We start from the raw sequence: 23,497 nt of genomic DNA, 5'->3' as shown, positions 1-23,497 counted from the left end.
ATTTTAAACATAATAAAATAAGTATACATGCTGTAGAGTCCTATACCCCACTCTGGATATGTAGCCTATTTTGAATTTTCTGGATATGTAGCCTATTTTCAATTTCTGCCTAGATTCAGATTGCTTGAATATTATAAGCATTTGATGATTTCCCAGTGTTGACAACATTGCACACCCGTCAAATCAAATCAAATCAAATTGCATTGGTCACATACACATGGTTAGCAGGTGTTAATACGAGTGTAGCAAAATGCTTGTGCTTCTAGTTCCGACAGTGCAGTAATATATAACAAGTAATCTAACAATTTCACAACAACTACCTTATACACACAAGTGTAAAGGGATGAATAAGAATATGTACATATAAATATATGGATGAGCGATGGTCGTGCAGCGTAGGCAAGATGCAGTAGATGGTATAGAGTACAGTATATACAGTGGGCTCCAAAATTACTGGCACCCCTGACTGGCAATGCACAAACAATGCTAAATCAAATATAAACAATATAATTATAGAGATAATCTCAAAATACCAACATGTGAGAAATACTGTACTTTATTAATGTTTCAATGGAACCAACCAAAATAATTTATTGATTTAATTAAAATGTCAATGTCCTCCAAATCAAGGTTTCACAATTAATGGCACCCTTAAACATTATTGTAAATAACATCTACCAAAATTAAACCATAAATTAAATTCCACTTATTTAAGTTTATCAAAGTCTTAAGGAACTATATTGAGCAATTACATCACTTCCTGTTTCACTAGGGTATAAAAATGCGATAACACACATGCAATATCCCGCTGTCATCCAACACCATGAAGAAAACAAAAGAACTGGCAGTTCAAAAGAGACAAATGGTCATAGACCTTCATAAATCTGGTAATGGCTGCAAGAATATCCACAACAATTGAATATACCGCTGAGCACTGTCAGCGGAATTATTTTAAAAATTCTAAAGATATGGAACATTTGTAAACCTCACGGATAGAGGCGCAAATGCATTTTGCCCCCCAGGATAGGGATGAGGATGGTGAGAGAAGCAACAAAATCCCCAAGAATCACTGTGAAAGAATTACAAGCCTTGGTGACGTCTTGGGGTCACCAGGTTTCAAAAAGCACCATCAGACGCCACCTCCACAACCACAGGCACCTTGGGAAGGGTTTCCAGAAGAAAGCCCTTTCTGACCCCAAGACACAGACGTAAGCGCTTGGAGTTTGCCAAATGTAATTTAAATTATGACTGGAAGAAGGTGCTCTGGTCAGATGAGACCAAAATTGAAAGTTTTGGTCAGATACAGCATCGGAATGTTTGACGTCGAAACAGAGATGCATACAAGGAGAGGAACCTCATACCCACGGCGAAATATGGAGGGGGGGTCAGTGATGTTTTGGGGCTGTTTTAATTCCAGAGGTCCAGGGGCACTGGTTAAGATTGATGGCATAATGAATTCCACCAAGTATCAGGCAATTTTGGCTGACAATCTGGTTGCCTCTGCCAGAAGGCTGGGACTTGGCCGTAGGTTGACTTTCCAACAAGACAATGACCCGAAACATACCTCAAGAGCCACACAGAAATGGTTCTGTGACAACAAAATCAATGTTCTGCCATGGCCATCTCAGTCGCCGGACCTCAATCCAATCAGAAACCTGTGGGCTGAGTGGAAGAGGGCAGTTGATAAGCGCAAACCCAAGAATGTGAAGGATCTTGGAAGGATCTTGAAAGGATCTGCGTAGAGGAATGGTCCAAAATCCCTCCAAATGTGTTCCTTAACCTTGTCAAACATTAAAGGAAAAGACCATGCTGTTATCCTTGCCAGAGGTGGTGGCACTAAGTACTAAATGAGGAGTCCCAATAATTATGAAACCTTGATTTTGGTTACATTTATTTTGTATTAAATAATTGTATGATTTTGGTTGGTTCCATTGAAACATTAATAAAGTACAGAATTTCTCACATGTTGGTATTTTGAGTTTATCTCTATAATTATGTTGTTTATATTTTTTTAAGTATTGTTTGTGCATTGCCAGTCAGGGGTGCCAGTAATTTTGGAGCCCACTGCACATATGAGCTGAGTAATGTAGGGTATGTAAACATTATATAAAGTGGCATTGTTTAACTTTTTTGGGATAGGGGGCAGCATTCGGAATTTTGGATGAAAAGCGTGCCCAAAGTAAACTGCCTGCTACTCAGGCCCAGAAGCTAGGATATGCATATAATTGGTGGATTTAGATATAACACTCTAAAGTTCCCAAAACGGTTAAAATAATTTCTGTGAGTATAACAGAACTGATATGACAGGCGAAAACCTGAGGAAAATTAATCTATGAAATGCTTTTATTTTGAAATGGCTGTTTTTCCATTGAAAGCCTATCCACCATACAAAGACTTATGATGCAGTTCACGATCCCTATGGCTTCCACTACATGTGGCCAGTCTTTAGGCATTGTTTCAGGCTTCTACTCTGAAAAATGAGTGACAAACACCACTTTCAATAAGGAGAGGAAATTTCCAGTCATAAGTCCTGCGTGTGACCGGGAGTGTGCCTTTCTTGTTATTCCTTTTCTATTACGAAGCTATTGTCCGGTTGAAATATGATCGATTATTTACGACAAAAACAACCTGAAGATTGATTATAAACATCGTTTGACATGTTTCTACGAAATTCTATGGTACTTTTTTGATTTTTCGTCTGCATGCTGTGACCGCGCTTTGTTCCAATGGATTACTGAACAAACCGTGCTAACAAAACTGAGGTTTTTGGACATACAGAGTGACTTTATCGAACAAAACAAACATTTATTGTGTAACATGGAGTCTTGGGAGTGCAACCATATGAAGATCATCAAAGGTAAGTGATAAATTGTATTGCTATTTCTGACTTTTGTTACTCCTCTTCTTGGCTGATTACTGTTTGTAATGATTTGTCTGCTGGGCGCTGTTCTCAGATAATCGCATGGTTTGCTTTCGCAGTAAAGCCTTTTTGAAATCTGACACAGTGGTTGGATTAACAAGACGTTTATCTTTAAGCCTATGTATAACACTTGTATCTTTTATGTATGTTTATTATGAGAATTTCTGTTTTGCTGAGTTTCACGCTCTGCAATTTGTTGTTGTTTGAGACAGTGGATTACTGAACAAAACGCGCTAACAAAATGGAGGATTTTGGATATAAAGAGTGACTTTATCGAACAAAACAAACATGTATTGGGTAACTGGGAGTCTTGTGAGTGCAACCATATGAAGATCATCAAAGGTAAGTGATTAATTTTATCGCTATTTCTGACTTTTGTTACTCCTCTACTGGAGTAACTGTTTGTAATGATTTGTGTGCTGGGCGCTGTCCTCAGATAATCGTATGGTATGCTTTTGCCATAAAACCTTTTTGAAATCTGAGACCTTGGCTGGATTAACAACAAGATAAGCTTTATTTTGATGTATTGCACTCGTGATTTTATGAAAGTTAAATATTTATAGTAATTTAATTTGAATTTGGCGCTCTGAAATTTCACCGGATGTTGTCGAGGTGGGACGCTAGTCCCACTGTTCCATAAGAAGTTAAAGTGACTAGTGATACATTTATTACATCCAATTATTAATTATTAAAGTGGCTAGAGATTTGACTCTGTATGTTGGCAGCAGCCACTCAATGTTAGTGATAGCTGTTTAACATTCTGATGGCCTTGAGATAGAAGCTGTTTTTCAGTCTCTCTGTCCCAGCTTTGATGCACCTGTACTGACCTCACCTTCCGGATGATAACGGGGTGAACAGGCAGTGGCTCGGGTGGTTGTTGTCCTTGATGATCTTTTTGGGCTTCCTGTGACATCGGATGGTGCTGTAGGTGTCCTGGGGGGCAGGTAGTTTGCCCCCAGTGATGCGTTGTGCAGACCTCACTACCCTCTGGAGAGCCTTACGGTTGTGGGCGGAGCAGTTGCCATACCAGGCTGTGATACATCCCGACAGGATGCTCTCGATTGTGCATCTGTAAAAGTTTGTGAGTGTTTTCGGTGAGCCAAATTTCTTCAGCCTCCTGAGGTTGAAGAGGCGCTGTTGCTCCTTCTTCACCATGCTGTCTGAGTGGGTGGACCATTTCAGTTTGTCCGTGATGTGTACGCCGAGGAACTAAAAACTTTCCACCTTCTCCACTACTGTCCCGTCGATGTGGATTAGGGGTGCTCCCTCTGCTGTTTCCTGAAGTCCACGATTATCTCCTTTGTTTTGTTGACGTTGAGTGTGAGGTTATTTTCCTGACACCACACTCCGAGGGCCCTCACCTCCTCCCTGTAGGCCGTCTCGTCGTTGTTGGTAATCAAGCCAACCACTGTAGTGTCGTCTGCAGACTTGATGATTGAGTTGGAAGCGTGCATGGCCACGCAGTCATGGGTGAACAGGGAGTACAGGAGAGGGCTCAGAACGCACCGTTGTGGGACCCCAGTGTTGAGGATCAGCGGGGTGGAGATGTTGTTTCCGTCGGTGGCCATTATGTGATTATAGTTATAACCCAGGCCCCTTTGTTGCCTTTTCATGTCCTCATTTTCCAAACGTGAACAAATGAAATGGCAGTAATATACTAGAATATAATAATATGATATATAATGTCATAATACAATTCTAAAATACAGTCAAGTAATATCACAGCAATACATAATGGAAATCTGATATGATTCAAGATCTTTCATCTAGAATTCATCCTCCACTACAGCACTTGAATGTCTATGTAAAGGCAAAGCAAACCCATTTGATATTAATAAAGATGACAGCTAGTTATTTGAATATAAATTCTGCTTGTTGTTTGTTGGTCATGTCATCGATACTTAATTTCCTTTGTTGGACGGCGGCTGAGGCTGGCAGGGGCCAGAGAAGACAGAGAGAGGGAAATGAACTGGAAGCTCTGGTACTGCAGTCACAGCCACAACCTCTTATCCCAGATCATTGTCTAGTGTCTATCTGTCTCCGTTCCACACTCTGGTTCATATCTCCTATCCCTGACAGAGTGATAACAACACTCCCCCAACAGATAGACATGGATAGCATATTCTTACACAATGGAGGCCCTATGTATGAACCACTGATACATATGGCAGCAAGCAGAAATAATTTTGGGAAATCTCAATTTACAGAATTTACCTTTCACTTTTAGTGTGTTTTATTCACTTGATGTGTGTTGTAGTCACTTGCTGCAGCAATGAACGGGGTGGACAGGATGACAGAAAGGACACAAGATCAGTTGGATAACGAAACAAGCCCTCTATCATGAAGGAACTACTTTCCTTTATGTGCAATCAGTGAAAGCATTACCATGTTGATTTAAATATCCATTGGTACACTCCACATTAGCATTCCAGAATAATTCAATACACTCGCACAGCTGTAATATGCTGACTGCGCAAGCGACAGAACTTCCGGTTTCTCATTTTACTGAATAAAATATCCTCTTTTCAGTATGTTCAGACCACATAATAGGGCAATAATATGTGAATATACGGATATACTAATCACAATATTTCACATTGTATGTCTGCATGATTTAAATCTAATATTAATTTGCATGAGAAAAATTCCACTTGACCAATAGTTATTGCTCTAGTGCCGCTTGTGCCAATAACATCTATAGTGCCACCAACTGGTCTGGTGCAGCCATCTAAGGTTGCAGTGACTTTATATTCACACAGCTTCTAAGGATATATACACTGAGTGTAAAAAAATATTAGGAACACCTTTCTAATATTGAGTTACACCCCCCTTTGCCCTCAGAACAGCCTCAATTCGTCAGGGCATGGACTCTACAAGGTGTCAAAAGCATTCCACCGGGATGCTGGCCCATGTTGACTCCAATGCTTCCCACAGTTGTGTCAAGTTGGCTGGATGTCCTATGGGTGGTGGACCATTATTGATACACACAGGAAACTGTTGAGTATGAAAAACCCAGCAGCGTTGCAGTTCTTGATACACTCAAACCAGTGCGCCTGGCACTTATTACCATACCCCGTTTAAAGGCAATTAAATATTTTGTCTTGCCCATTTACACCAAATGGCACACACACAATCCATGTCTCAAGGCTTATAAGTATGTCTTTAACCTGTCTCCTCCCCTTCATCTACACTGATTTCAGTGGATTTAACAGGTGACATATATAAGGGATCATAGCTTTCACCTGGATTCACTTGGTGTCATGGAAAGATACCAGGTGTCATGGAAGCTATGTCTTGGAAAGAGCAGGTGTTCCTAATGTTTTGTACACTCTGTGAATTAGCATTTCCCTAGCTAGCTGAGCTGTTTTACAAGAAAACACCTGAGATGACTCAAATACTGTTGCTAGCAAGCCCTCCTCGGCGACAATGTTATTGGGGCGCGGGTACTATCAGATCCGAGGTGAGAAACTATCCATCATGTTTTGTGTTTTGGTAAGAGCTCGGAGTGACGTCATGCACCCAAAAAGCCTCAACCAATCAACCAACGGATATTAATGGCCATGTTCGAGAGGATCAAAACCGTATTGTATCATGGGTAAATTGTTACTGACTGATCTACAAATAATAATGAGTAGTTATTTATGATGCAAGGTTCTTTGTAGATCAGTCAGTAGGCATTCACCTGCACTGTCGGCTACAGTGTCAGCTGCAATGTCGAACAAGCCCTCCGGGTATCCTACGAAAGGACATTTTCACGACCGGATATGTGATAACCCAGCATCTCCCAAAAACAGATGTCCAGATACTGTATGCCAATGACAAACTTAACATGGTTCATCATGGTAATGTATTTGATGAACCTGAAACGTAAAAATGTGATAGGCCATTGTGAAGTGGATTTACAAAGTATTTAAATGGACACGTAAAATCAGATTTTCTGATTGATCAATAACTCTGCCATCTCTTAACAAATCCCTTAGCTTTTCTCAAACTAAGTTAACAGATCTGCCATGGGTCTACAAACATATGGGCATATTTTTGGTGTTATTTGGAGGCGGATATGAGGGTTTAAGTGAGACTGCTTATAACTGAGGCACCTACAGGCCAATCAGTACCATTCTTTTTGACCAAGTCAATCATGGCCTGCAGTTTCTGTGTGCCAAATTAAAAAAAAACTATTACCAATCTACGCTTGACTTAACTGTCAAGAAAAAAATTATTAAAGAATAACAATAGCTTTGCTGTGAACCCCTAATAAATCATCTCTACCCCATGGCTATGGTTCTTCTGATTTATCTTGGGTATTCAGTCATTCATTGATGGAATTGTCTCTTCTCTCTCTTCCAGCCTGGAGTCTCCCACGCGGTCTCTGTACATGGAGGCCCCTAAAGGAATCCAGATCCTAGCAGAGGCAGGGGACATCCAGGCCACATGTAGAAGTGACCTACGCCTAGAGTCCAAAGACGGAGAGGTAGGGGGCCCATTCTCTCAACTTTTATCTTTGCATATTTTCTTACTCCTCCGTTAAAGTAGTCATTGATCTAAAGGATTTCACCCCATAGCTTTTATTTTCAAGTTATGTCAGATTAGTTAATCACTGATCTCATGAAGGAAGGAAGTCAGGAAGGAAGGAAGGCTGCATTAACACTTCTTAAACTGTGTATACTCTACATCTGTATATCTGTCTGTCGATGTTATGATCTGAAGTGAATGTTGATGAGGGTAAAACTTTACTTGTTCTATTGTTGCCCTTGGGTTATTCTTCCAAAGTTTTATCAGACAATTTAACAGAATCATGGGACTATTTGATTTAATACATGAACAGAGGCCCCTCTCAATTTTATGGACTTGATGTGGCTTATATAAAAAATTTAGTGCTTTGCCATCTTCCTCATGTAACTGCACCCCTGCTCTCACACTCCATTTGAGTTGCCTTCCAACTGTCCATTTGTCACCTGCCTGACTCGTGGACAGACACTTCACAAGACACCTCTTGCTCTCTAGGAGCCCCTTGGCACTTCCAACCGCAATTAGTGGTGAGGTTTATCTATTAGAGACCTGCTGATACCCGGCCCCTGGCCTCTCTCTCACTGCAGAGATTATCTCAATAGCAGATGTGTGGAGAAGTCAGCTGAGACTCCCTACTTAAAAGTGTTACAGGTCATTTGATAGGAATGCTTCCCTGAGGCCCCTGGAAATGACTCCTTTTACCTTTTATATTAAGAGCAGATCCTCTCCCGGCTAGGGAAATAATAATAATAAAAGTCCCGGGAGGGCGAGGGGGAGAGGAGGTTAGAGAGATGGGATTTAGACTGACTGTCTGGTTTGGTGGAATGGTAAAGTTGGGCGAGAGAGAAGTACTGTACCAATTCAAATGATAATACCGGAGTAAAGTGAGAAGTTATTGCTGGAATTGATTGGTAGCTTAAACGCTGGGTATGGATTTGTCAGTCTTAAATCATAAAGGAGTAAATAATTCAGCGTACAGAGATGAGTTGGGTGTGTGGCCGTTGAGAGGTTAATGCCATAAACGGCTTTGTCTGTCAATAGCCACTTCTCTTCAGCCCAGAGAAGAATGTCAGAGGTGCTTTGAACAGGTAATACAAACAGATCTACAGTATATTGTCCACAGAGCTTTGAGTGATTTATCATCTCTCATTGTGATTGTCTTGAAGTTAGGTAGTAGAGGCTATACATGGGTAGAGCCACACAGTTATCTCTCTCTACTCACTCTCTCTCACTCACTCACCCACCTATCCAACTATATATGCGGTAAAGGAGTCAATGGAACGTGGATGTTTCATTGACCAGATTGGCGCACATTCAACAAACCTGATCTAACAAAGTGGATATTTGTCAAATCTGTCATTATTTATGTGTTGTAACAGACCCACAATGTGGTTACTTAAGTTCAATGTGGATATATTTGGCTGTTTTCGCTGCGTAATATGTAATAATATAATCAAGTTTAGAAAGGGTGGGGCGGGGGACACAGCTATAACGGTCAGCTAATACAGGACTAGCAAAGGCGCAGGGCACTCCTTTTTTTTCAATTATTCAATTTTTTTTATAAAGATTTGTTTTTAATTCAGATTTTTCAGGGGTGCTGCAGCACCCTCAGCACCCCTACTTCCTATGGCTTTGCTAACTCCTGTTCGTATAACATGGTTAGCATAGCTCACATACAGAAATCGGTGGTTGTAGTCAAAGTAGTTTTGAACTGTAATGCAGTTGATTGGTGACGATGACATGAACATGTGTTGGGGTTGACATCCATACCAGCATTATACTCTGGTTTTTACCTCAACATAGTGTGAAATACACATATAAATAATAGCCTAAATGTAGGGTAATTTTGTTTGGGGGCAATGAGGAGACTCGGGATCTTTCCCCCACAGCTCTTTCCCCCACGTGTTTCCATGGCAATTCCAGTGTTTTGGTCTAGTTCGATTGACCTCTTTACCACATCTATACATAAATAAATAACATGACTCTGTCCTCATTTAACTCATTGTCTCCCTGTGGTCAGATCACTCTGGACGCGCGGAGGATCAGGCTGCTGCGTCTGCCTGAGGGCAAGGCCTCTCCCTCGGGGACCACTACCAGGCAGACTGTCTATGAGGTGTGTGTCTGTCCCAACGGGAAACTCTTCCTATCACAGGCCGGGACAGGCTCCACCTGCCAGATCAGCAACAATGTCTGCCTCTAGAATACACACATGCACACACTAACACTGAAGCACACACATGCACACACTAACACTGAAACACACACACACACACACACACACACACACATACACATACATACATACATACATACATACATACATACATACATACATACATACATACATACATACATACATACATACATACATACATACATACATACATACATACATACATACAGTGAGGGAAAAAAGTATTTGATCCCCTGCTGATTTTTGTATCAGTTTGCCCACTGATAAAGAAATTATCAGTCTATAATTTTAATGGTAGGTTTATTTGAACAGTGAGAGACAGAATAACAACAAAACAATCCAGAAAAACGCATGTCAAAAATGTTATAAATTGATTTGCATTTTAATGAGGGAAATAAGTATTTGACCCCCTCTGCAAAACATGACTTAGTACTTGGTGGCAAAACCCTTGTTGGCAATCACAGAGGTCAGGCATTTCTTGTAGTTGGCCACCAGGTTTGCACACATCTCAGGAGGGATTTTGTCCCACTCCTCTTTGCAGATCTTCTCCAAGTCATTAAGGTTTCGAGGCTGACGTTTGGCAACTCGAACCTTCAGCTACCTCCACAGATTGTCTATGGGATTAAGGTCTGGAGACTGGCTAGGCCACTCCAGGACCTTAATGTGCTTCTTCTTGAGCCACTCCTTTGTTGCCTTGGCCGTGTGTTTTGAATCATTGTCATGCTGGAATACCCCTCCACAAGCCATTTTCAATGCCGTGGCTGAAGGAAGGAGGTTCTCACCCAAGATTTGAAGGTACATGGCCACGTCCATCGTCCCTTTGATGGGGTGAAGTTGTCCTGTCCCCTTAGCAGAAAAATACCCCCAAAGCATAATGTTTCCACCTCCATGTTTGACGGTGGGGATGGTGTTCTTGGGGTCATAGGCAGCATTCCTCCTCCTCCAAACACGGCGAGTTGAGTTGATGCCAAAGAGCTCCATTTTGGTCTCATTTGACCACAACACTTTCACGCAGTTGTCCTCTGAATCATTCAGATGTTCATTGGCAAACTTCAGACGGGCATGTATATGTGGTTTCTTGAGCAGGGGGACCTTGCGGGTGCTGCAGGATTTCAGTCCTTCACGGCGTAGTGTGTTACCAATTGTTTTCTTGGTGACTATGGTCCCAGCTGCCTTGAGATCATTGACAGGATCCTCCCGTGTAGTTCTGGGCTGATTCCTCACCATTCTCATGATCATTGCAACTCCACGAGGTGAGATCTTGCATGGAGCCCCAGGCCGAGGGAGATTGACAGTTTTTTTGAGTTTCTTCCATTTGCGAATAATCGCACCAACTGTTGTCACCTTCTCACCAAGCTGCTTGGCGATGGTCTTGTAGCCCATTCCAGCCTTGTGTAGATCTACAATCTTGTCCCTGACATCCTTGGAGAGCTCTTTGGTCTTGGCCATGGTGGAGAGTTTGGAATCTGATTGATTGATTGCTTCTGTGGACAGGTGTTTTTTATATAGGTAACAAACTGAGATTTGGAGCACTCCCTTTAAGAGTGTGCTCCTAATCTCAGCTCGTTACCTGTACAAAAGACACCTGGGAGCCAGAAATCTTTCTAATTGAGAGGGGGTCAAATACTTATTTCCCTTATTAAAATGCAAATCAATTTATAACATTTTTGACATGCGTTTCTCTGGATTATTTTGTTGTTATTCTGTCTCTCACTGTTCAAATAAACCTACCATTAAAATTATAGACTGATCATTTCTTTGTCAGTGGGCAAACGTACAAAATCAGCAGGGGATCAAATACTTTTTTCCCTCACTGTACATATCGAAACACACACACACACACACACACACACACACACACATACAGTGGGGAGAACAAGTATTTGATAACCTGCAAAATCGGCAGTGTTTCCTACTTACAAAGCATGTAGAGGTCTGTAATTTTTATCATAGGTACACTTCAACTGTGATAGACGGAATCTAAAACAAAAATCCAGAAAATCACATTGTATGATTTTTTATTAATTAATTTGCATTTTATTGCATGACATAAGTATTTGATACATCAGAAAAGCAGAACTTAATATTTGGTACAGAAACCTTTGTTTGCAATTACAGAGATCATACGTTTCCTGTAGTTCTTGACCAGGTTTGCACACACTGCAGCAGGGATTTTAGCCCACTCCTCCATACAGACCTTCTCCAGATCCTTCAGGTTTCGGGGCTGTCGCTGGGCAATACGGACCTTCAGCTCCCTCCAAAAATGTTCTATTGGGTTCAGGTCTGGAGACTGGCTAGGCCACTCCAGGACCTTGAGATGCTTCTTACGGAGCCACTCCTTAGTTGCCCTGGCTGTGTGTTTCAGGTCGTTGTCATGCTGGAAGACCCAGCCACGACCCATCTTCAATGCTCTTACTGAGGGAAGGAGGTTGTTGGCCAAGATCTCGCGATACATGGCCCCACCCATCCTCCCCTCAATACGGTGCAGTCATCCTGTCCCCTTTGCAGAATAGCATCCCCAAAGAATGATGTTTCCACCTCCATGCTTCACGGTTGGGATGTTGTTCTTGGGGTTGTACTCATCCTTCTTCTTCCTCCAAACACGGCGAGTGGAGTTTAGACCAAAACGCTCTATTTTTGCCTCATCAGACCACATGACCTTCTCCCATTCCTCCTCTGGATCATCCAGATGGTCATTGGCAAACTTCAGATGGGCCTGGACATGCGCTGGCTTGGGCAGGAGGACCTTGCGTGCGCTGCAGGATTTTAATCCATGACGGCGTAGTGTGTTACTAATGGTTTTCTTTGAGACTGTGGTCCCAGCTCTCTTCAGGTCATTGACCAGGTCCTGCCGTGTAGTTCTGGGCTGATCCCTCACCTTCCTCATGATCATTGATGCCCCACGAGGTGAGATCTTGCATGGAGCCCCAGACCGAGGGTGATTGACCGTCATCTTGAACTTCTTCCATTTTCTAATAATTGCGCCAACAGTTGTTGCCTTCTCACCAAGCTGCTTGCCTATTGTCCTGTAGCCCATCCCAGCCTTGTGCAGGTCTACAATTTTATCCCTGATGTCCTTACATAGCTCTCTGGTCTTGGCCATTGTGGAGAGGTTGGAGTCTGTTTGATTGAGTGTTTGGACAGGTGTCTTTTATACAGGTATCAAGTTCAAACAGGTGCAGTTAATACAGATAATGAGTGGAGAACAGGAGGGCTTCTTAAAGAAAAACTAACAGGTCTGTGAGAGCCAGAATTCTTACTGGTTGGTAGGTGATCAAATACTTATGTCATGCAATAAAATGCAAATTAATTACTTAAAAATCATACAATGTGCTTTTCTGGATTTTTGTTTTAGATTCCGTCTCTCACAGTTGAAGTGTACCTATGATAAAAAATTACAGACCTCTACATGCTTTGTAAGTAGGAAAACCTGCAAAATCGGCAGTGTATCAAATACTTGTTCTCCCCACTGTACATACATACATGCAGAACATATCGAAACACACACACACTGAAACACACACGCATACATACATACATACATGAATACATACATACATGAATACATACATACATACATACATACATACATACATACATACATACATACATACATACATACATACATACATACATACATACATACATACATACATACATACATACATACATACATACATATCGAAACACACACACACTGAAACCAACATCCACATGTATACTGAAACACACACATGAAGTGAAACACATACACAATGCAACACATAGAAAACCTTATCTACACATACACAGAAACACACGCAATCATGCATATACATTGACACTTAGGGGTTCTGTTCCTTCTAACAGCCTTTGACAGGAACTGAGAGGGATCCTCCTGAGATTTACAAAGAGACACTCGGAGAGACAATGTTCTGTTCGATGTCCTGAAGACAATTTCAGTACCAGAATCACTAGGGTGATCACCCACATTAGAAACCCTGCAATATCCTGCTATCTCCCCATCTCTCTGCTTCATGCCACCTACCACACATGTAGTGATAGAAGGCTCATTGCTATTTTGTTCAATGATCAAATTTGAGCAGTTCTAACGATATTGTAACTTTTGAAATATGAAGAGTGTAACAATAGTGTTTTCTTTTGTGAATGATTTTGACTGTCAACGTGTCCGGCTTGGTTCACTTTCATATCATGTCAATTCATGTCAACGTTGACTTTTTAAAATCATGAAGAAAACAAAAGCAGCACAGATTTTAAACCCACACCACTAAGAGAACATTAGTAGTAGTAGTAATAGTAAACATTGCATGGTGATGGTCTTCACAGGTGGTCACCCTACCAATTCCTCGTACTGGGACTGACCCACTCTGTTCAAAGAGGGGAAACTGTGCCTGTGCCTTATATCAATGCACTTGTGGCAAGGAGAAGCACATCACACAGACTTTCTTTTGTCAACATTAGTTTTTCCTTTTGGTTCAATCCTTTTTTTGTGTGTAGAGGATGGGAATGCAAAGATCTCTCTGACTCACCCAACTGCATGCACCCACACCCTCTCTCTCTTCTTCTCCTGTCGTCTTTTTTCAGCGGTTTAATGCCTTTGACAAGAAGATCAGGGCCGACATATTGGTAAACACATGGTTTTTGTTTTTGAAATATTTGCAAGAGTGTCAACTTTTTATACCGTTTATCTGTAAATACACATAATCACATCTGAGTGTGTCAAGGGCACAACCTCATGAAATGAAAAATCTGCTCTTTTTCTAAATTAAAGCTTTTATAATATCATGTGTTTTTCAAACAACAAAAAAAGATTGAATAAGTAAATATCTTGATATTCTACAGGTTAGCATGTTTAGTATACCATGTTTGCCAGTTGGGAAAGGTTATATTGCTTTTTCTTTATTTTGTGTAAACTTCTCACAAACTGAGATCAACGAAACATTTGCCAATTTTGTTTGGCAGTTGGGGGTGAGGTCTTTGCATTCCTTACGTGTGTCGTGTGGAATTTGTTCTACTAAGAGTTTTTTTTATGTCTTCTATCGACTGTGTATTTGGCTTTACTTGTTTAATGATGCTCAGAGTTACAGACACACAAACCAAAAAGCGGAGGGGCCCCTACTATGACTTAACACATAGTCATCTTGTACGGTACTCATTGAGTACTTGTCTTGTCCTTAGCTCCCATACACTGCAATCCTTCTGAGGCGATCTGAAGTGAACAGTGTCTGTGTTCAAGTTCATTAGAGAGCAAAAGGATTTCCTAAAGTCCACTTTGCCTGGCATCAACATCTGCTTTTTTTTACTCCATTTGAATGGGGCCGTTTGCCTCATCTTACACCACTTGTTATTAGCTCATCATCCATGCTGAAGAAAGCAATACAGTCTTCAGGAGGGTTTTTACCACAGGGCTTTTACAGCTCTGTCAATGTTGTGGAGCATTGTGCTACTGTATATTCAAGAGATGTTATGTTTTATATCGCCTCTGTAAAATTATATAAATATAATTTTTTTCTCCACATAAAAGCATTTTATTTATTTTGATTTCTGATGTGCACACTGTAAAATGCCACTGAGTATTGTTGAGAGTATATAATAAACTAAACTGCAAGATGACTGAACCATTTCCCCAGGCACATTGCATTTAATTTTGTCTGTTTTATACAGTTATTATTGTCTGAAAAGCAGATCAGTTGTCCTAAACTACAGCATTCTTATATTTCAGATGTTTGGCACCATCAAAAAGTTATGAGACACACACATACTGTACATATAGTGCCACATCCCTTTCACAGTTGTCACATTTTTTTTGCCTTAAAATGTAATCTAACAAAGGATTACATTGGATTGTTTTCCCTACTGGTCTACAAACACAACCTACTCCAAACTGATTTTTTTTTTTTTTAACATTTTCCAAATTAATAAAAAACTAAAAACTAAGATGTCTTGATTGCATATGTCTTCATACCTCAGAGTTAATACTTGGTGGAAGCACCTTTAGCAGCCATTACAGCTGTGAAATACTTTGAATAAGATTCTACCAACTTTGCATAATTCTTAGGTCAACTTATGTCCATTGTTTTTGTCAAAATGGCTCAAGCTCAGTAAATGTGGTTGGGAATCATTGATGAACAGCAATATTCAAACATTGTCTCTGATTTTCAAGCATATTTAAGTCAGGAATGATACTGGAAACTCAGGAACACTCAACACCACTAGAAAGCCATTTTGGTGTGTCTTTTGAAATGTGTGTAATTTTCCCGCTGAAAAAATGAAACTATATCCCAGGATTACGCATTCAGAGGTCTGAGACAGGTTTTCCTCTAACTTTTTACCTGGGCTTTGCTCTTTGAATATTTATTTTGATCCTAACAAACTCCCTAGTCCCTCTTGGTGACAAGCATATCCATAACATGATGCTGCCACCACAATAATTGAAAATACAGAGGATCAACGACATTGCATTTACTCCACAATACTGGCTTTTATACCAAGGCATTGTTGAATAATCGTTTCTGATTGGCTTGAAGGGCATTCCAGATTGGCATTATTTCCCTATAATGCACGATATATCAGCACAGTAGAATTCAATGGCTATAGTTCATTCTTACATGTATTGTTTCAACTGGTTTTGAAAGCAAAAATCTAATTTAAAGCATAATTGTCAGATTTTTAATATAGCAAGCTAGGACTGAAGGTTTGGTTGACTAAACTAGCAAGTATGTTTGTCTGTTTGGCAACTACCGTAGGCATCTAGTGAACTTTCTAGCTACTTCAGTGGATGTTGAACATATTCCTACTGGAAAATGAACACATTTGTAGGGGCAATGTGTTAAATTAAAGCCATGGTAAAATAGTGATAATCAACTCAGGGCTCTATGCATTCTCTTGAAGCTTGCGTTTTCTGGAGCACACCTTCCACGTCGCTCATTATTTTCCATAGAACCCATAGCCCCTCGTTGGTTATCCCTTACATATGACAAAGTGCAATGACGGAGGCCTGTGTTTAAAAGTTCACTCCAAATAATCTATTATGTTTGAACAAGGCTGTTAATTAAGTAATACTGAAAGACAACATGCCAAATAAATGTACTTTTAGGCCTAAATTAAAATCTTTAGGTTTGGTTCAAATCCAATACAACACAAGAGTGAAACAAAGTACTGTGGTGGCAGCATAATGTTAAGGGTATGCTTGCCACCAGCAGTGGGGAGTTTGTCTGGATCAAAATAAATATGAAAGTGGCAAAAACCCAGGTAGAAAGAAAACCTGTCTTCTAAATACCTAACCCTGGGATAGTTGTATTTTTCAGCAGGACAAATTGTCTTTCCAAGTTGTGTTGAGTGTTCCTGACTGGTGTAGTCAGTCCTGACTTAAATCTGCTTGAAAATCACAGGTAAGGTTTGAATATTGCTGTGCATCAATGATTTCCAATCAAATTGACTGAGGTTGAGCAATTTTGACAAAATCAATAGATATATGATGCCATAAGAGTTGTGCAAAGTTGGTAGAATCTTATTCAAAATCATTCACAGCTGTAATGGATATCAGAGGTGCTTCCACCAAGTATTCACTTGAGATGTGAAGACATAAGCAATCAAGACATATTCTTTTTTTTATTGTAATTCATTTGGAAAATGTTATATTTTCTTTCAATTTGAAATTTTAAACAAGTTTGTATAAATCTGTCATTTTTTTTCTCGCAATTTAATCTATTTTTTATTACATTTTAAGGTTGCAAATTGTGATAACATGCAAGGGACGTGTAGACTTTCTCTAGGAACTGTGCACATGCACGGGCACACACACACACACACACACTCAAACACACACACACAGTGTACAAACATGTGTGTCCTGTGCTAATTGACTGAATCAGAGGAGTGTATCAACACTACCCAAATTGACATTGACTTTAAATTACAATCACGCTTTAATGCTTAATTTACATGATACAGATTGAATAGAGACCTAAGTATTTGCTAAGTGCCCAGTCACTAGTTGACTCTGCCACAGCCCCAATAACAGACTAAGGATTGTAAATCATTCAAAGCAGACCCAGTCCTCCAGTACTCTCCTGTCCACTGCACACATGATATTCTAACTACCAGTTATTGAATAGTCTCTGGGTGTCTTTGTCATTCTTTATGTAAGGCCATAATTTCTTCAACATCCTGAACTCTTGACTAGGGCTTTCCAAGGTCAAGGTGGTATTTTATTAATTTAGGATGATTGCATGTAGTTTGAATGAACAGTCAATCACTAGACATTGCTTCTGGTTCTGGGTACACAAATGAACAGTAATTAATACTTCCTCTAAAACTATTCTAATAAGAGACACTGAAGCCACAAATGAATCATTGCCTTCGTTCAAGGCTGTCCTCTGAAACAAGTATGTTAGCCCATACTGAATGAAGATGTAGGAGCTCAGCTTATATAGGATGTGGCTACTTTCCAATCAGATTTTCCTAAAGGGCTTTATCAAACATATTTTACACATATCTTCAGAGGGATTATCTGACATGCATGACTTCATATGGATTATTTTGGACCGTTTACATGATTTGTGAAATAATTCCCCTGTGAATATGGTAATAAAGCAAACCCTCAAAATAAAACCCTGCCAATTGTCGAACTGCTTTGCTTTATCTTGGCCAGGTCGCAATTGTAAATGAGAACTTGTTCTCAACTTGCCTACCTGGTTAAATAAAGGTGAAATAAAATAAATAAAATAAATAAATAAATAAAAATAGAACCAAACCCACAAAAGTCTCAAAGGGGTCTATGAATTGACAGTGTCTGTTTGGCAGTGGTTATTTTATAGACTGAGAGTGACATATGGCTTCGAACATAGATAGACTTTCTCTGTTATGATGGGGACATAGTTATACTGTATGTTAAGTGGGCTAACCGCCAGCGGCTCCAGACTCTTAATTATAAATATATCAGAGCTATCATTGTACAAGACATATTCTTTTGATCTTGTGTGCTAGCTACAGTATGTGTTGTCTCTCACACCTCTCCAGTTGAACAAGGTCTATTGGGCTAAAAACAGGACTTTGAGTGCAATGTTTATAATATTCTAATTTAATATTAATTCATTAAAATGGGTGTAAACACTAAATGATTGAAGGACATGTATTTTGTGAGTTTTGAGAAATTGTGCATTCTTGTGTAATTTGTTTACTTCTTAGCTTCACAATAATGTATTGCACCATGTGTCGAGGCGATTTTGAACAGCAGTACATGTGAAAGGAACACAAAATGTTAATGAGGACATGTTGAAAACAACACTCACAATCAATCACATTTTCGCTTCGTACCTTGCTTTGAGTTTGGCATGATGGGCCATTCTCCCATCTGTCTGAAAATAGTGTAAATACAGCTAGTCATTTGGGATGTAATCTCTGTTATTAACCCAGAAGTAAAATCTTGCGTAATATGGTCAGCGTGATTAACTTCTGTGTTCATGCATATTAGATATTGAGAGTTCCGCCAAAGACTATGTCTCCACTATGACCCCCCCCCCCTTCCAATCCGTGTGGGCACATGCGCGAATCACTCGAGGCGAAGCAGTTTGAGCACCGCCTTCGCCGTATCCTGACACGTCCAAATAACCAGTGACGAAACCCCAAAAGCCTGAACTAATGCTGCTCGTTATCTCACGCATCCCATTTAGTCCCGGCAGATTCTTCAGTCTACATGCAGAATCTGCCCACGGGAGATTATTTGGAACGGGACATCGGTTCCCTGTCTTCTCTTCAATCAAAAGAGCATATTGTTTCATATTTTAAGATATAGAGCTGATATATCGCTTTCAAAAGTGAAAGCTATGTCATCCATGTTGTGGTATGACATTCATTTAGTTCACATACATTTATTTAGTCCTCTTTCAGAAGATTTAATTTAAATATTACATTTCAAAATGGTGGGTTGACACATTTTTGCTAAAATGGAGAAATCATTGTAACATGTTTTTTTTGTTTTTTTTTCGTGATGTAAATGAAGAAGATCCTTGCACATTCTATGCAAAACAAATGGATATAGACATTGTAATAATGCGAAGATGTATGTCAGTTAACTATCTTAATTTTATTTCTGTATACAGTTTGTATTTATGAATTGAGCTGCAATCTAAACTGTATCAATAAACTTATTTTAAAAATAGTATATTCATGTGTGGGCATATTCACTCTGAGTACAAGGAAAGGGAAACATGATACTGAACATTTTGTCCATCATATAATTGTTCTATGTTTTCATGTCCTTGTTTATGTTCTACCCTCCAGTAACTCTGTTAACACCAGGTAAAGCACATCTCACAGCATGAGTCACCTAAACACAAAGTAATGGGGAATGTAGAGGGATTTTATCTCACATAAAACACTTATACATTAGTGCAAATTGGACTAAGATAAATTACTGTAAAGGAGAGTGAGTTAAGTTGAGACATTTTTTACATTCAGCATCAATACATCGAGAGAAATATAGTATTCTTTCAAACAAATATATCTACATATATTTCAGGATGTTGTCTATCCCTGGAAATAATCAGAATTCATATAAACATAACCGTTTTGAAAACATAGCTTGTCAAAAAAAAGAGCTCTAGGGACAGGGTCAGTTGAGCTGCCTTGGGGTAAGTGGGTGAAGGTGTCCTGTGACAGTGGGTAATGGTGCTGGTAGGTCATTGAATGGGGGTATGGTATATTTTAACTGTATGCCTAAATTCAGATATAGATCTCTCTTTTCAATATCACTTAACCGTTCATATCTTGACCAATTGTCTGGGACAGGGACGTTGTTTCATTGTGCCAAATCATTGGAAAGTTATCTGCATTTGAGGCTACTAAGCCCATTAAACTGGTCCATGAGATTCTTTATGTGTTTAGCAAGCTCAGACTCCATTGTCATCAGATAAGACCGTGTGTACCTCTGCTACTCTAACATAGCCTCTCTTTCACACAGGTACATGCTCATTTTCTTTTTTGTCACTGTACCTCTTCAGTGTCATTTAGTCTATGTGTGCATCTCATGCTGCTACTCAAATTGAATTCTTCCATTCTCTCACTTCATTGGCTACTCTCTCAAAAACCTCAAGAGTATTTGGTATTTTATTAGGATCCCCATTAGCTGTTGAGAAAGTTGCAGCTATTCTTCCTGAGGTCCACACAAAACATGAAACAACATAATACAGAACATTAACAGACAAGAACAGCTCAAGGACAGAACTACATTCATTTAAAAATGGCACATGTAGTCTACATATCAATACATACACACCAACTATCTATGTCAAATAGAGGAGAGGAGTTGTGCCCATGAGGTGTTGCTTTATCTGTTTTTTGAAAACAGGATTGCTGTTTATTTGAGCAACATGAGATGGAGGGGAGTTCCATGCAATTATGTCTCTATATAATACTGTTTGGTTTCTTGAATTATTCCTGGATTTGAGGACTGTGAAAAGAACCCTGGTGGCATGTATGGTGAGGTAGGTGTGTGTGTCAGAGCTGTGTGTAAGTTGACTATGCAAACAATTTGCAATTTTCAACACATTAATGTTTCTTACAGAAAAATAAGTGTGCAGGCAGACTCTCCTCATCTCTTAGCCAAGAGAGACTGGCATGCTTAGTATTTATATTAGCTCTCTGATTACAATGAAGAGCAAGACGTGTTGCTCTGTTCTAGGCCAGCTGCAGCTTAACTAGGTCTTCCTTAGCAGCGCTTGGCCACATGGCTGGACAATAATCAAGATGAGACAAAACTAGAGCCTGCAGGACTTGCTTTGTGGAGTGTGGTATCAAACAATTACAGACATAACTCTTCCCATCTTTACAACCATCGAATCTACTGAATATGTTTTGATCATTACAATCTAAGGTAACACCAAGTAATTTAGTCTCCTCAAGTTGTTTAGCCACACCATTAATTATCAGATTCAGCTGAGGTCTAGAGCTTAAGCAATGATTTGTACCAAATACAATGCTCTTAGTTTTAGAGATATTCAGGACCAGTTTATTACTGGCCACCTATTCCAAAACTGACTGCAACTCCTTGTTAAGGGTTTCAGTGTCTTCGTTAGCTGAGGTTGCTGACACGTATATGGTTGAATCATCAGCATACATGGAAACAGAGGCTTTGTTAAATGCCAGTGACATGTCATTGGTAAAAATAGAAAAAAGTAGAGGGCCTAGACAACTGCCCTGCGGTACACCACACCCTATGTACATGTTTGACATTAGAGAAGCTTACTTTGAAAAAAACCCTCTCAGTTCTATTAGATAGATAGCTCTGAATCTATGATATGGCAGAGGTTGAAAAGCCATAAAACATAAGTTAACTCAACAACAGGTTATGGTCAATAATATCAAAGGATGCACTGAAATCTAACAGTATAGCTCCCACAATCTTCTTATAATCAATTTCTTTCAACCAATCATCAGTCATTTGTGTCAGAGCAGTACATAGAGTGTGTCATGACGTTGGCCTGTGGGTAAGGTTTATGACCCCCCATAAATACCTTTCTCCCTTCCCCTCTCTCTCTGACCCTACTGAAGGACTTTGAATAGCCTTTGTTAAATATAGAGTCTGGGAACATCAAACAAGTTGGGGGAATGGAACCATATTTTGGTAATAGAACCAGTTGGAAATATGCGTTGGAACTTAATGAGTATGGATGTCAGTTCGGTTGTCATCCAAGACATTATGACTGATGACAGGACGACATAAACTGTACCTGGGAAAGTCTACACATTCTAGTTATCAGATTCACATGGAATTGTTGTGCAATTTAAATGTTTGATATTGAAACTGTTTGTTAGGAGTTTAAATGTAATTTTAGCTTCCAAATGAGAGAATTGGGTTTTCATAAGGAAAGAGCCCTGACCAATCAGTGGCACGCCCCTGTGAAGAGACAGGGGTTATAAATGATGAAACACACCCTTCTCCCCTCGCCACTATATAAGTCAGTGACGAAAACGTAACCAGTCTGTTCCGGGTACGTGAGGTCTGCAGCCTCTGCGTTAAAAGGACACACATGTCAAGTACAGAACTAAGCCAACCTCAGCGTGAGCTTTGGTTGCGAATGGTATGAACTTTGAACCCTTATTCACTACAGAAGTGATACTTCCTAGCTGTTGAGTTAGCAGCAGCCACTGTAGACGTGGGCTAGGAAAGGACGGACGACGGATCCAATCTAACACACAACGAAGATACTACAACGTATCCAGTTTACCACCAGTGACATTCTTCCGAGGACAGGAAGATCTCTGTTGGCCAACACGGCCAGCATCTACGACCAACCTACCAAAGCGCAGCTCAGAGTAAATATTTATTGCATTTTCCTTTTCCAAATGGGCGGTAATTTAGAATGCATAAGATTCTGTATTTACAATGGCAGAGCTGTTTCTGTGTTCCTCAGTCTTCCCGCTCTTTCATTGAAGCCCAACCCCCTTTCTTTGTGTAACAAGCCGCCATGCCGGTTTAGCCCACTAGGGCACATTCTCCTTTCATTTCCTTGTAAACACATCTGTTTGTTTTGCATTTCTGTGAATTACTTAGATTAGTAAATAAATGATTTTAAGACAATTGATGTATGGATGACTCATAGTGAAGACTGGGTTCATGCAGATAACCAACAATTTACGACATTTGGAATGAGATTGACGTGAGGTAAATAACACAGTTATATTAGGAAAATTATAACTTTGTAATCTGAATATTTTCCTTGGTGCCCCCGACCTTCTAGTTAATTACAGTTACACGATTAATCAGTTTAATCGCGTAATAATAATTACAGAGAGTTATTTGATTAACATGTCTTCCATTTTAATGATGCCAAAGACACGACAAGTGTCCATCTGTATAAGCATGCTGAAAG

At 39.8% G+C, this 23,497-nt stretch overlaps 1 protein-coding gene across 3 annotated transcripts in view; it reads left to right on the top strand.

The window, feature by feature from the left end:
• Positions 1 to 9,739, top strand: part of LOC115154296 (delta-sarcoglycan) — a 268,808-nt gene extending 259,069 nt beyond the window's left edge. For all 3 annotated transcript variants that reach the window (XM_029700373.1, XM_029700372.1, XM_029700374.1), the window contains exons 7-8: positions 7,268 to 7,391; positions 9,450 to 9,739. In XM_029700373.1, the coding sequence (XP_029556233.1) occupies positions 7,268 to 7,391; positions 9,450 to 9,629 (304 nt within the window). In that variant the 3' untranslated portion in view covers positions 9,630 to 9,739. The remainder of the gene's footprint in view (positions 1 to 7,267; positions 7,392 to 9,449) is intronic.
• The last annotated feature ends 13,758 nt before the right edge of the window (positions 9,740 to 23,497 follow it).

The sequence above is a fragment of the Salmo trutta genome, chromosome 19, assembly GCF_901001165.1.
Source record: "Salmo trutta chromosome 19, fSalTru1.1, whole genome shotgun sequence".
Classification (NCBI taxonomy): domain Eukaryota; kingdom Metazoa; phylum Chordata; class Actinopteri; order Salmoniformes; family Salmonidae; genus Salmo; species Salmo trutta.
This window is presented reverse-complemented; position numbering and strand designations above follow the sequence as displayed.